This window comes from Ranitomeya variabilis, chromosome 2 (assembly GCF_051348905.1).
Source record: "Ranitomeya variabilis isolate aRanVar5 chromosome 2, aRanVar5.hap1, whole genome shotgun sequence".
NCBI classification, from domain to species: Eukaryota; Metazoa; Chordata; class Amphibia; order Anura; family Dendrobatidae; genus Ranitomeya; species Ranitomeya variabilis.
Window position 1 is genome coordinate 274,987,443 of NC_135233.1, and position 15,127 is coordinate 275,002,569.

The 15,127-nt window shown below is 45.3% G+C and overlaps 2 protein-coding genes across 2 annotated transcripts in view; both read left to right on the plus strand.

The window, feature by feature from the left end:
- Nucleotides 1-9,533, plus strand: part of IGBP1 (immunoglobulin binding protein 1) — a 28,988-nt gene extending 19,455 nt beyond the window's left edge. The window contains exons 4-6 of the mRNA XM_077284967.1: nucleotides 3,576-3,658; nucleotides 3,884-3,996; nucleotides 8,827-9,533. Of these exons, the coding sequence (XP_077141082.1) occupies nucleotides 3,576-3,658; nucleotides 3,884-3,996; nucleotides 8,827-8,963 (333 nt within the window). The 3' untranslated portion in view covers nucleotides 8,964-9,533. The remainder of the gene's footprint in view (nucleotides 1-3,575; nucleotides 3,659-3,883; nucleotides 3,997-8,826) is intronic.
- Nucleotides 9,534-10,716: 1,183 nt separating this feature from the next.
- Nucleotides 10,717-15,127, plus strand: part of LOC143805503 (diacylglycerol O-acyltransferase 2-like) — an 86,894-nt gene continuing 82,483 nt past the window's right edge. The window contains exon 1 of the mRNA XM_077284950.1: nucleotides 10,717-10,808. The gene's annotated coding sequence lies outside the window, so the exon portion shown is untranslated. The remainder of the gene's footprint in view (nucleotides 10,809-15,127) is intronic.

Below are 15,127 nucleotides of genomic sequence, written 5' to 3' on the forward strand. Positions count from 1 at the left end.
GCCGGTCTCCCCACACCATCAACAGACGGGCACTCGAAGGTCCAGGCCTAACGCCAGACAGCCTGTCCTGTCCACCCGGAGACTTGCACTCTGTGGATGTACAGAGGCATCCCTTTTTTCGGGTGTCTGAGCACCCCCCTCTGCATCACCACTATTTAACAGAAGATGCAAGTAGGCGTATTTCCCTCTCCACTTCCTTGTTAAGAGGATGGTGGATCGAGGCTCCTAATTTTTAACTCTGCAATGACCTGCTGGAAGCAGCGGCGCATTCTGCCACTCGGCAGATTAACCGGGTACAATCTCCTGTGGTTTACCTACCAGTATCCCTGCCCGATATGTCCTCAATTAAAAATGCCACGATCTGTCAAATAGCACATCTGGTTTGTTCCGTTTGGCAGCTACGGGTCCAGCCCTTTAATCTCCCTATCCGCCGCATGGATGCTAGAGCCCTTAACTACTTCGATTCACACCAGTATCCCTTTCCTGATCCCTTTCCTGAAGACAGTTCAGCTGGTCAATCATATTTTTGAGCGGGAGACTAACGAACAATCGTACGTTTCCGCAGCCCCGACCAACAATGAAAGGGTTGTCCAGGACAGTCTAGATCTAAGGGATCTTGGTTACTAAGAGGTGGAACGATAAGTAGGACCGATTCCGGACCTCAAACTTCTAACAATCTTTTCACAAGGTTCTTCTTCGAATGGAGTTTCATCCGCTCAGCCATTACTTCAACAAAAAAGGTGCAATTTCGGGCATCCATCGACATTCGGGATGCCTAACCTCTTCAAAAATTCCTTTTGCTTTTCCATTCGTGAACAGCATTTAGGTCACGACCTTGTTCTTCGGCCTTGCTACCGCATCCAGGGTGTTCGCAAGGGTCATGGTGGCTGTCATCTTGCACCTAGAGGCGTGGTCGTCCTATCCTGTTTGACCGACTGTTTACCCACCCTTGCAGGACTACCCTAAGTCGTCTATATCACTTGCGATACCCTCTCACCTGGGCTGGTGGCTAGACTTAGACTACTCCTCATTTCCAGCCCAGCAGATATCCTTTTTTGAGGATGATCCAGTATTCTTCCAGAAGGGTGGTAAATCTCCCTCCAGACAAGGTCATGGTTTTTCAACAGGGAGCTCGCGCTCTTGCTCACTCCCCCCCCTCATTTCATTTGATTTACTGGGAGGGTTCCAAAAAAAAAAAAAAAAAAAACAACGGAGACGACAATGGAAACAGTTTCCTTTGCTTCGTTAGTTTTCAGCAAGTCAAGCAGCTTTTCAGACGATAGTCTCTGAGCTCCTTCTTCATCCGGAGTTTTTTCTCCCGGTTCCATGGTTACTAGTAACTTCCAATGCCAGTCCTCTTCTCCCGATCATTGCTCTGGAGATCTCAAGGGTAGTCCTATAGTAGGTCCACTCCTTAGGGCGGGTCAACCCATCCGAATTCAATTGGACAACGCCACGGCTGTCATACGTCAATCATCTAGCGAGTACCCACGTTCAAGCACCATGGCCAAAGTACCTCACATGGGCCGAGATCTATCACTCGGTGATCTTGGCAGTTCATATCCCAGAAGTAGAACTCTGGGCTGCGAACATATTTAGCCGTCAGGGTTTCACCTCAAGTGAGTGGGAACTTCACCGGAAGTATTCCATCAGACCCGCCTTCACTGGAGCTCTACAGTTGTAGCTCGGATGGCGTCCTGACTGATCGCCGGTGTACTGGAGTTGGTTGTTCGGCCTCGAGATCCAGGAGCCTTCGCACTGCATGCTCCGGTTATTCCGTGGTACCAGTTTCCACTTCCGAAAGCTTTTCAGAAGCAGAAAGGGCCCCAGTGATCCTCGGAAATCCGTACTGACCACGTCAGTTCGCTTGCGGAGCTGGTAGCTTTCTGTATTTCTGCAACAAAACTGCAAGTAGGGACCACCTCGCAGGATGTTTTTCACATGTAATTCTTCCCTTTTGCATACCGTTAGATCACTGGGATCTATTCTCTTAGGGAAGGTTGCCCCCCTTTTCTCTCGGCGATATCCTCATCCTGACGAGTCTTCGGTGCTAACGGGTCTTTTTCAGTCTTTTTTCTCTTATTTCCTTCAAGGTTGTCCTCAAGCCTTCCCTGTCCCTAGTTACCAAGGTGGTATTGTATTACTACTGTCATGAGGGCATAGTTCCTCCCTCATCTCTTTTGGCATCACTCCACAAAATGGAATGAGGTCCCCATATTCCGGACAGAGCAAGTGCTCTGAGTAGGTATGTCTTGAGGACGGCGTCCTTCCGAAGGTTGGACACTGTATCTTGGGTTTCCTACCGGTAAGAGGAAGGCTTCCTGACTGTTACAGGAAGGGTTTGGCCGTCTCCATCGGCCATTTAGCCTGGTGTATTCTTTCACCATCCAGTAGTCCTTCCGTGTTAGATGACAGCCTATCTCCCCGTCTATCGTGGGTTCCAGGCACCAGGCGTCAACAAGACACGCCTGCAAGCTTGCGGATTCGTCCAGTCCGCATGCATTCTTGAAGCATTATAATTCCCAGACTTCCACAGATGTGACTCTGGGCAGGCGGACTCTGCAGGCCGCGGTGGCGCACTTGTAAGTAGCGGTTACACAGAGCCTGATCTGATGTTGTCCCCACCCAGGGACTGCTTTGGTACGTCCCACGGTCTGTGTCCCCCAATGAGGCGTAGGAGAAAAGGAGATTTTTGTTTACTTACCGTAAAATCTTTTTCTCCGAGCCAATCATTGGGGGACACAGCTCCCACCCTAGTATTGGCTTATGCTTGTTTTTACAATCCGATATGCTATACTCTCATATATAATATGACATGCTGTAAGCTAATATGTTGTTACTGCTCTCCTACTGCTTTTTGCACCGAACTGGTTAGCTGAGGGCCAGCAGGAGGGTGTATACTGCAGGGGAGGAGCTAACTTTCTTTGTATCACTTAGTGTCCTCCTAGTGGCAGCAGCATAACACCCACGGTCTGTGTCCCCCAATGATTGGCTCGGAGAAAAAGATTTTACGGTAAGTAAACAAAAATCTCCTTATTGCTTTATACACCAGTTAATCTGTATGGTTGCCACAATTCCTACTATTACTTTTTATTTGTTGAGTATTAAAGGGAATCTGTCAGCAGGTTTCTGCTATGTAATCTGACAGCAGCACGATGTAGGGACAGAGACCCTGATTCCAGCAATGTATCACTTAGTTTACAGGGTGCAGCAGTTATGAGGGCCAAAGCTTTCTTTGTTGCAGAGCTCAGTTGTTGATCTGAGTATATCCCCACCTACACCACAGCTTTCTGTGTAAAATGTATAGTGACAGAGCTACTAAACAGTGCTGGGGTGTGGTTGGACTAGGAGACACAGGGGAAGATGTCCTGTACTGATAATATCCTGTTGTTAAAAGACTGATTGTATTGAAACAGCAAAATAAAGCTTAGTAAGTGATACATCCCTGGAATCAGGGAATCTGCCCCCTACATTACGCTTCTTTCAGATTACATAACAAAACCTGCTGACAGATTCCCTTTAAAGTCTGTTGCCATTTTAGATTGTATATTTTATCTTTTACTATATTCCTGTAGGGAGCTGAGGTTGCTCATCCTCCACGTCCGAAAAGACCACCTATGAAACCATTTATCCTGACTCGAGACGCCCTCCAGGCAAAGTACGTGGTAGTTCATTCTATTTCGTCTACCATGCTTTTACTTATTTTTCTTTATATATATATATATATATATATATATATATATATATATATATATATATATATATATATATATATATATACATACATACATACATACATACATACATACATACATACATACATACATACATACATACATACATACATACATACATACATACATATAAACTGTTTAAATTACAGGGTCTATGGAGCAGGATATCCTAGTCTTCCTACTATGACAGTTGATGACTGGTACGAGCAGCATCGCAGTAAAGGAGTTCTCCCTGATCAGGGTGTTTTCAGCAAACCAACAGGTATATCTTTTCTTTTTTTTTTTAATATAAATTGCGGCTTGCTTTAAAGTGATTCTCCAGAAGTAGAAAAATAATCGATAAGTAAAATGTCATAGTAAATGTGTTCATAAATTCTTATTGAAATCACATTAATTTTGTCTAAGGAGGTAATCACTATAGTACATGAACATGGCGGCTGTCTTAGGATGGATACCTATTGTAGAATGTGAGCAGTCTCTTCTTACTTTAGCACATCTGTTATCTCCTGTATTAGATCAGCCATACAGGGTGGGCAGCAGTGTGAGCAGTCTCTTCTTATCTCATCACCACTGATATCTCCTGTAATAGATCAGATCCACAGGGTGGACAGCAGTGCGAGCAGCCTCTTCTGATCTCAGCTCTACTGATATCTCCTGTATTAGATCAGATTATCCTGTATTAGATCAGATTGGCATGATGGACTGCAGTGTGAGCAGACTTTTCTTACATCAACACCCTTGGTATCACCAGTATTAGATCAGATTTACAGGGTGGACAGCAGTGTGAGCCGTCTCTTCTGATCTCGGCACCACTGGCATCTCCTGTATTAGATGAAACAGTCAGGGTGGACAGCAGTGTGAGCAGCCTCTTCTGATCTCAGCACCACTGGCATTTCCTGTATTATATCAGATAGACAGGATGGACAGCAGTGTGAGCCGTCTCTTCTGATCTCAGCACCACTGGCATCTCCTGTATTAGATCAGATAGACATGATGGACAGCAGTGTGAGCAGACTTTTCTTACATCAAAACCCTTGGTATAACCAGTATTAGATCAGATTGACAGGGTGGACAGCAGTGTGAGCCGTCTCTTCTGATCTCGGCACCGCTGGCATCTCCTGTATTAGATGAAACAGTTAGGGTGGACAGCAGTGTGAGCCGTCTCTTCTGATCTCGGCACCGCTGGCATCTCCTGTATTAGATGAAACAGTCAGGGTGGACAGCAGTGTGAGCAGCCTCTTCTGATCTCAGCACCACTGGCATCTCCTGTATTAGATCAGATAGAATGGTGGACAGCATTGTGAGCCGTCTCTTCTGATCTCAGCACCACTGGCATCTCCTGTATTAGATCAGATAGACAGAGTGGACAGCAGTGTGAGCAGCCTCTTCTGATCTCAGCACCACTGGCATCTCCTGTATTAGATCAGATAGAATGGTGGACAGCATTGTGAGCCGTCTCTTCTGATCTCAGCACCACTGGCATCTCCTGTATTAGATCAGATAGACAGAGTGGACAGCAGTGTGAGCAGCCTCTTCTGATCTCAGCACCACTGGCATCTCCTGTATTAGATCAGATAGAATGGTGGACAGCATTGTGAGCCGTCTCTTCTGATCTCAGCACCACTGGCATCTCCTGTATTAGATCAGATAGACAGAGTGGACAGCAGTGTGAGCAGCCTCTTCTGATCTCAGCACCACTGGCATCTCCTGTATTAGATCAGATAGACAGAGTGGACAGCAGTGTGAGCAGCCTCTTCTGAGCTCAGCACCACTGGCATCTCCTGTATTAGATCAGATAGAATGGTGGACAGCATTGTGAGCCGTCTCTTCTGATCTCAGCACCACTGGTATCTCCTGTATTAGATCAGATAGAATGGTGGACAGCTGTGTGAGCAGCCTCTTCTGATCTCAGCACCACTGGCATCTCCTGTATTAGATCAGATAGACAGAGTGGACAGCAGTGTGAGCAGCCTCTTCTGATCTCAGCACCACTGGCATCTCCTGTATTAGATCAGATAGAATGGTGGACAGCAGTGTGAGCCGTCTCTTCTGATCTCAGCACCACTGGTATCTCCTGTATTAGATCAGATAGAATGGTGGACAGCAGTGTGAGCAGCCTCTTCTTCAGCTCATCTGGTATTTCCAGTATTGGAACTGAATTTTCCACTGCTAGCACTCAAAACAAGTGTGATTTGCTAATTATTAATTAGTTAGCAAAATAGTTTGCATATTTATAATGTGAATTTAATTTAATTTGTTTTTTATTCCCGGAAAACCCAATTAAAAAGTTTATATTTTAATATTTTAGAGCTTTGTTTGTTTCCTTTATTGTTCTGCAGATCAGGGATTTGTGCACAGAATGGTGTAAGAGTTGATAGATTTAATTTTAAAACCCTAAATCTATATCTTTTCTGAAAGTAAAAACCTTTGGGGTTGCCGCTCTCTGCACTTAATACACATGAGCACCTGCAAGCAATTTTGTGTCAAAGTGGCAATAACCTTTATCAGAAAAAATGCATATAGCTACAGTAGCATTAGTGTCTAAAAGTGTGACTCAATCAGCAAATCAGATACACCACAACTCCTGGAAATAAAAGTTAATATGTGTCCATAAATGCCACTTAGGAAAGTCATTATTTTAATAAAACATACACTTGCGCCTTACACCAGGCGTCTTTTTTGTAACAATATAAAAACAGTAATTTAACCTCTCCTTCACCTTGTGGCAATTTTTTTTTCTTTTTTAGTTTCTTCCCCTTCTTCCAAGAGCTATAACTTTCTTATTTTTCCAGCCATATAGCCATATGAGGCTTGTTTTTTTTTTTTTTTTGCGGGATAAATTGTACTTTTGAATGACACCATTCATTCTGCCACATAGTGTACTGAAAGATGGGAAAAATATCCAATTGGGGTATATATATCATGTTTTGATCACCTCTTTTTGCATTTTATTGCAATATTGTGGCGGCCCAAAAAAATTTCATTATGGCTTTTTTATTTTTTTTATTTTTTTTCTCTTAAGCCATTTACCGATTAGATTAATTTGTAATATTTTGATCGGACATTTCTGAACTCAGCGACACCAAATGCGTATTTTTTGAATTGTTTTTTATTAGGGCAAAAGGGGGGTGATTAGAACTTTTGTGTTTTTGCTTAAATTTTTTTTAAATATTTTTATTTTTTACTGTAGCACAGCTATGTATAGCAAAAATTACAATCTCCTATGAATGCTGGCAACTGGTCAGCGTTCACAGGGGGATTGTGGTGACAGGCTCGGGGGTCTGACTTGAAGCTTTCTGTTATCAGTATCCTACATTCTGGTAACATTGTAACCCCTTAATGACCGCCAATACGTCTTTTAACTGACCTGAGGTGTAAGAGAATAGCATCCCCATACAGGTAATAATCCAGGAGCTGTCGACTGTACACTATAGCTGACAATTTGCTGCATCAGCCACCATCAGTGTTTGCACCATCCAAATCTGTTTAACCCCTTAGATGCTGCTGTCAATAATGACTACATCATATAAATGGTTAACAGAGTGTGGGGGCTTCCTCTTTATCCCAATTGGTGCCCTCAGGTCATGATTGTGTGGTCCTGATGTTTGCTGTGGCAATTCATGACCAAATAGCGGCCTCAGAGTCTGACGGCTGTAGCGGCCTGTTCAGAAGTTAGCGGCATTTAGGTGGTAAAAATACACATTTTCATTTGTGTTATGCCACTTTGCATTAATTCCTGAAAATCACCTGAAGGGTTAGTAAACTACCTGACTGCAGTTTTCATTATGTCAGGGGGTTCTGTTTTTAAAATGGTATAACTTTTGGGGGTTTCCCAATATATAGGACCCCTAAAGGCACTTCAAACATGGATAGGTCTGCGGGGCTGGGATTCACAGGCAGGGCGGCCGCACAGGCGCAGTCAGCTAGACTGCATATGAGGACAGAGGACGGGCAGCGCTCACTGCGCCTGCCCAAGGCAGGAGAAAAGAGCGCAGGCGCCGGCAGATTTCAAAACCGTGGCAAGGAGGCGGCGCCCGGCGCCAAGAGGATTTGAGTGACGGCTGTGTGGCGTCTGCAGCAGGGGGGAAAGGCCTGCCTCTTTGACTGAAGAAAGGTATTTGGGACAAATTACAAAACGGATTATTTCTGCAGTTACAGCACCAATAACTAAAAGAGCCACCTTGTCAGGTTCCCTTTAAGCCCAAGTGATCGTTGTGTAGTGCAAGTGTAATGTAGCATTGCACGTGATTTCATTGGCCGCATATGTTGTGCCTGGACTCAGTGGGTCCACCAGGACGAGAGCCACTCCTGCAGCTTCTGGCTCACAGATCACACTTGGCCTCTATAATGTTAATTTGCCACACGGCATATGAACAGGGGCTGAGCTTACTGCATTGTTCCTGATATCTGTGTGCTGCATGCCCAATATAAGGGTATGTTTCCACGGTACGTAAACGCTGCTTGTTTGACGCTGCAGCGTCAAACAAGCAGCGTCCAGATGTTCCAGCATAGTGGAGGGGATTTTATGAAATCCCGTCTCCACTATGCGTGGAAACCCGCACGCGGCGGCCCTGCGACTCCGGACATGCTGCGCGTCTTTTCAGAACGCAGCATGTCCGTACACCTTGCGGGGACGCAGCGTCCCCGCAAGGCATATCACAGGGCCCTATGGCGAGGGGTGCGATGATCCCGGATGTGTACTGTACACATCCGGCACCATCGCGTCCCAGAAAGGGGGCGGGGCTTAGCGCCGAACCCGCCGGCAAGCCGTACCGTGGAGCCATACCCTAACGTTTAGGGATTGTTACAGCAGAAGCCCATAACGTTCTGTGTTCATTGTTCCGTCTGTGATAGACTCTCACTGCAGCTTCTGTTATAAACAGTTGCAGATTTGCAGCCCTGAATATGATAACCTGGAAAACATAAGTCTGAGAATTTATTTACGTAAGTGCCCTGTCCAAATAGGAGTCACTTTATACCGGCACTACCATCAAAGGTCGCAATGTAGTTTAAAAATGCTGCATTGCTAATATACTAATGTTTTGTGTTTTTTTGTTTTGTTTTTTTTTGTTTGTTTGTTTTTTTTCTATAGATGAGGAGCAGGAGGCAGCTGAACGGGAGCATAAAGAAGAGCAGGATGATCCAGACACACTGCAAAAGGCTCGGAATTGGGACGACTGGAAAGATACTCATCCTCGGGGATATGGAAACCGCAAGAATATGGGCTAATGTCACTTCTTGTCTAGTTTTAAAGAGACTCACTTAAAGGCATCTACATTATTCACTGGTCAAGTAAGACTTGATGCAGGGATCGCCATCTGCTGAGTGCAATAAGTCACTTGGGGTGCTTTCACATTGCGTTCAGGCATCTGTTTGGTGACATCCAAACCCCCCCCCCCCCCCATGTAAAATGGGATTCCGACATATGCGCTGATGGGGACTATAATGGTGTTGGCAGAGCGAATCTGTGCTCGGTCTACAATGCCTGAGTGTCCACCTCGAGTAGGCATACACGCTCGAAAGTAATGCATGGCAGAGCGCACGTTCACTCTACCAGCACCTTTATAGTCCCTGGAGCCATCGGCGCATATGTCTGAATCCCATTTTGCAGGGGGTTCAGACGTCGGTCCCGACGGGGCAACCAAACAGGCGCCTGAACGCAGTGTGAAAGCACCCTTACTGACAGCGTTGTGCGTGCCTTTGTTCTCACACTAGCTGATGCCATGACACAACAGTTCAATGTATGTTTGTATTTATTTCTGATTCTGGTTTCTTTTTTTAATAAATGTTCTCCTGGTATTTCTGATGCTGCACTCATACTTGCACAGACAGTCTGCGTGTTCTTTCTCAAGTACAATCACTGTTTACTACATTCACTATGTCTGTGTTATTACATAATAGACTGGAAACCAAATAAAAATGAGAGTTCAGCAATTGGAAGATATAGCCCCTGCTTATGAAACAACTAATGAAAATGGACCAAGGCAAGGTAACCATGATTCTGTGACACTCACACAAAGGCAATAACCAAGTGCAAAACAGAAGAGCTATCATTTTACTACTATCTATAGGTAGCTATATCTATGTCCAGTGTCAGGGAGGGAGGGTGGTCAGCAGTGCCAGATCACTTTCTTAAATGTTATGGACACCTTTGACATGGAAAAAATATTTTACATATTTTAATGGTTAATTTACATTAGTAGAACTGTACAAATTAGCAGTGGGAAAGCCTCATTCCATCAAGTCTTTGTTTCTCTGGTGTCTTGTCTTTTTAAAGCACTGAACTAAAAATTCACTATATGATCGAAGGCCTGATGGAGTCCAGAGTAACTCTGCCTGCCACATTATAGTGATTGAATTCATCAGAGATTCTGTCATAATTACATATTCGGCAGATTTACATGGAAACCCCAACGTAACTGCTCTGCATAGAGTGCAGGATAAATGTGAGCCGAACATTATAATGATCTTTGGGAGTCAGAATGAACAAATAAACAGCAGATGAAGAACAGCATATATATATTTTTTTTACGCTGTTCACCTTGTGGTATAAGAGGTAAAACTTCTTTATTCTTCAGGTCAATATGAATGCAGAAAGACCAGATTTTATATCTTGTTCCTTTTTAGGAAAATATCTATATTTTTGTATCCTGTTTTGAGAGCCATATTTTTTCTATTTTTCATCCGACAGTTGTGAGGGCTTGTGAGTTGAAATCTTATTCATATCAGTTTTGGGATATATAATAATTTTGATCACTTTGTTTTCAGGTCTTTGGGAGGGAGAATAAACAAAAAATCACACAGCGTTTTCCACAACATTCATTGTGCAATGAAACTGATAAGGCAACTTTATTTCTTGTCTCACTACAATTGCAGTAATACCACATTTATATAGGTTTTTTATGTTTTGCTACTTATGCACACTTAGATCAATTTTCTAGGGGGAAAAAATGTATAGCTCTCGTAATATTCAGAGAGCTATAACTTTTTATTTTTCAGCTGTGTGAGGGCTTGTTTTCTCCAGAACGAGATTACGTTTTCAGGAATATCATTTTAACGTACATACGACTACCGGTAAGTGGATTTGCTTTTGTTTTTTTGCTTTTTTTTTTTTTTTTATTTGCTGTGTTCATTGCGGCATAGCTCTGGTCTTTGTGAACACAATACCAAAATGTGTACTTTATTTTATTTTTTTACATAAAAAAAAATGTTTAACCCCCTAAGGACGAGGGGTATTTCCGTTTTTGTGTTTCCATCTTTTGCTCCCCTACTTCCCATGGCCATAACTTTTTTTTTTTTTTTTTACTTTTTTGGTCAAAATGGCCACGAGAAGGCTTGTTTTTGCGGGACGAGTTGTACTTTTGAACGACACCATTGGTTTTACCATCTCGTGTACTCGAAAATGGTAGAAAAAAAAAAACTCCCAAGTGCGGTGAAATTGCAAAAAAAAGTGCAATCCCACACTTGCTTTTTTGCTAGGTTCACTAAATACTAAAACTGACCTGCCATTATGATTCTCCAAGTTTATAAACCCCAAACATGTCTAAGTTCTTTTTTTTATCTAAGTGGTAAAAAAAAATTCCAAACTTTGTTAAAAAAATTGTCCCATTTTCTGATACCCGTAGCATCTCCATTTTTCGTGATCTGGGGTTGGGTGAGGGCTTATTTTTTTGTGCGACAAGCTGACGTTTTTAATTATACCATTTTGGTGCAGATACGATCTTTTTTTTTTTTTTTTTTTTCGTTTAATCAGATAAATTTTTATTAAGGAAAACAATTATGACAAATATGACATCAGGCTATTGTTTACACATAATCATAATTTTATGAACAAAAACTCCTCCCCCCCCATTTTTCCCCCCTAACCCCCCCCCCCCCTCCTTCAAGACCCCTTTAGTGCATTCCTCATTTCCCATCCAAAATTCTTTCCCCAATCCATATACAATTATATAGTATGAACATCGTCTATACCATTATGCATCCTCCCCACAAATCTAATTCCATGCTATCCATGGCTGTCATATCTTTGCAGATACGATCTTTGATCGCCCGTTATTGCATTTTAATGCACTGTTGCGGTTACCAAAAATGTAAAAAATTCTGGCATTTTTCTCGCTACGCCAATAAATGATCAGGTTAATCCTTTTTTCTCCTACGCCTCATTGGGGGACACAGGACCACGGGTGTTATGCTGCTGCCACTAGGAGGACACTCAGTAAACACAGAAAGAATAGCTCCTCCCCTGCAGTATACACCCTCCTGCTGGCTCTCAGTGAACCAGTTCTTGCTTAGTGTCTGTAGTTGGCACTTGGGTCTGTTTCAGACCCCACTGTTTTTATTTTAATTTTTTGATTTTTTGTTCTATTTTTTCCTTTAAGGGAGCGAATGGGGGCGACGGATCCTTTCTAGGCTCCGATATCCCCCGAACCATCAACAGGCAAGTACGTGGCGCGTTCCTCTCGTATCCTTTCCTGCAACGTTGGATGCCAGCCCTGAGCTCACCTTACGGGCGACGGTTCCTTCGCATTCCGATCTCCCCCCTCCATAGCAGGCGACCACATGGAGTAGCCCTCCATCTACCTTTCCTGGAGCCAGGTGCATAGCCGGACATGATATATATGGCGTCTGTGCAGCCCCCCTCTGCATCACCACTGATATAGCGGATGACGCATGGCGGCAGAAGCTCTCCACCCCCTCCCTGACTACGGTGACGGATTGAGCACCGGCCCACCGCATCTACCGTGAGTACACTGTGGGGGCCGAGGCACTGGGGGGTCCTGGTCCCTGGGGTATGGGAGGTCCGCACCTTAAGCCTGTGTCCGTGGGTGGTCCTTAGTGCGGCAACCCCACGAAGGAGTGCAGCTAATGATGGCGCTAATAGCGGTCGTGGCGCTGCAGGCCGCAACCGCTGAGAGAGAAAAAAAAAATTCCCTCAATACAGGCCGACGTTTTGGCCAGGCCCACCGGCAGTTAGCCCCACCCACTTTTTCTGGCGCTTCTCGTTCCCTGTGATGAGCTCCCACTTCCTGGTCTCGGCGGCCATCTTGGGACACCCACAGCGCTGATGCTGCAGCACTGCTCCAGCGTTTCCTATCACAGCCCTCAGGACTAGCGTTTTTCTCTGCCTACACTGCGGACCTGCCCTGGGGACTCAAGACACAGGACCTGGGTAAGCTGCAGACACATAGCTTAACCCTTCCCCTGCTAGTAAGCGCTTTCCTCCAGGCTTTACTATGTCTCAACCAAAGCCTCACAAAAAGTCTGGGAAAACCCACACTGTATTTTTCGCTGCATGTTCCTCTTGTAAGGTATCATTACCTCGGAGTCACAATACTGCATTATGCACAGCTTTTGTGAACCGGTGACGGCTCAGGAACCACCTGTTGCTGATACTGAACCCAGTGAGCCTAGTCCCCCTGAGTGGGCTACCTCCCTTACCCGATCTATGGCATCCCTGGCAAAAGCGTTAGACTCGTTCCGAGACCCTTCCTCTAACCAGGGCACTAATACGGACGACGCTTCTGATGGTCAGAACCCCTCGTACTCCAGGGGTCGTACCTTGCCAAGGAGTTCACTCTTCCAGGAAAAGGACTCATGCCATATCCCCAGACCATCAACGGTTTTCGGGTTCTGAGAGCTCTATTTCTCGCTCCCCTTCCATTGGGGCTAGTAGAGAACCTGTTTCAGAGGACGATTCTGAATACGTCCCTAGATCAGGAATTTCATCACGATCAGGAGACTCTCGACTCTCTAATTGAGTCAGTGAATAAGGCTTTGAGACTTGAGGAGGAACCCTTATCTAAAACGGATCATGCCGTGTCCTTTAAGAGGACCAAACGAGCTCACAGAGTGTTCGCCACTCATCCCGAGTTTAAGCAAATTGTTGAATCTCACAGGATCCGTCCAGATAAACGGTTCACAGGGCAGAAGCCCATGGAGTCCAAATATCCCTTTGCCCAGGATCTAAGAAAAGATTGGTCACAATCTCCCCCAGTAGATCCTCCGGTATCGCGCCTGGCTACCAAATCTGTTTTATCCTCCTCGGAGGGTGCCTCTATCAAAAATCCAACCGATCGTCAGATCGACAATATGGCGCGTTCAGCCTTTGAAGCCTCAGCAGCCGCACTCTTTTTATCTTTTGCCGCTACGTGGGTGGCTAAGGCTATGACCCACTGGGCTGAGGTCTTGTCTTCAGCAGTACTGGATACCAATCTTCCCCCCCGAGATAGCAGACCTCGCTACTCAGATAGCCAGAGCTGGAGATTTTGTAGTGACCGCGTCCCTGGATGCCGCTGACTGCGCTTCTCAAGCAGCAGCAAATGCCATCACCATCTGGAGGTCCTTATGGCTCAGGGACTGGCGTGCGGATTCTACTTCCAAAAAGTCATTGACTTCACTGGAGGGAAGAGTAAATTTCTTCCACAACAGAGACCCTCTTGGCCCTTTCGGAACCTGCAACCACAGGCTCGTTCCTGATTTTTTTTTTTCGTTACAACTCAAACTGGTCCTCTACTTCCACATCTCCCGGTTCCGGCCGGGCACAATGTGGAGACAGAGGTTCACAGGCCTCTTTTAAGCCTTCCCCTTCATGGAGAGGCAGGCCAAGGCAGCCGGGATCCAGAGGCGCCAGAACGGGCAGACTTTCCACACAATGACTCCCTGCGGTATCCGGGGGACACCCTCAAAGTAGGCGGCCGCCTGCTTTCCTTCAGTGCCGCGTGGCTCTCGGTCGTTCATGACGAGTGGGTCCGCGATCTAGTGTCCTCCGGATACAAGATAGATCTCTTATCTCATCCTCCAAACCGTTTTTTCCTGTCTTCTCCTCCCAGGGCAAAAGCATCAGAGTTCTTCAAAGCTATAAGCTCTCGGAGAAAAGACGGAGTTATTATTCCTGTCCCTCAAAGCGAAAGGTTTCAAGGTTTTTATTCAAACCTCTTCATTGTTCCAAAAAAGGACGGTACAGTACGGCCCATACTGGACCTAAAACTGCTGTACAGGTTCGTCATGGTATGACGGTTCCGGATGGAATCGCTTCGTTCTGTCATCGCCTCCATGGAAAAAGGCGAGTTCCTGGCATCTATAGACATCCAGGACGCATACCTCCACATTCCTATTTTACCTTCTCACCAAAGGTTTCTTCGCTTCGCAGTTCAGGAAGATCACTTCCAATTTGTTGCTCTGCCCTTCGGCCTCGCCACCGCTCCCAGGGTATTCACCAAGGTCTAGGCAGCTGCCGTGGCCATACTCCACACCCGAGGAGTGGTGGCGCTCCCGTATTTAGACGATATCCTCATCAAAGGCCCCTCTTTCCGCTCCTGCAAGGAAGCCGTGGCCATCACAATAGATACCCTTTCTCGCCTGGGTTGGAAGATAAACTTCAAAAAATCTTCCCC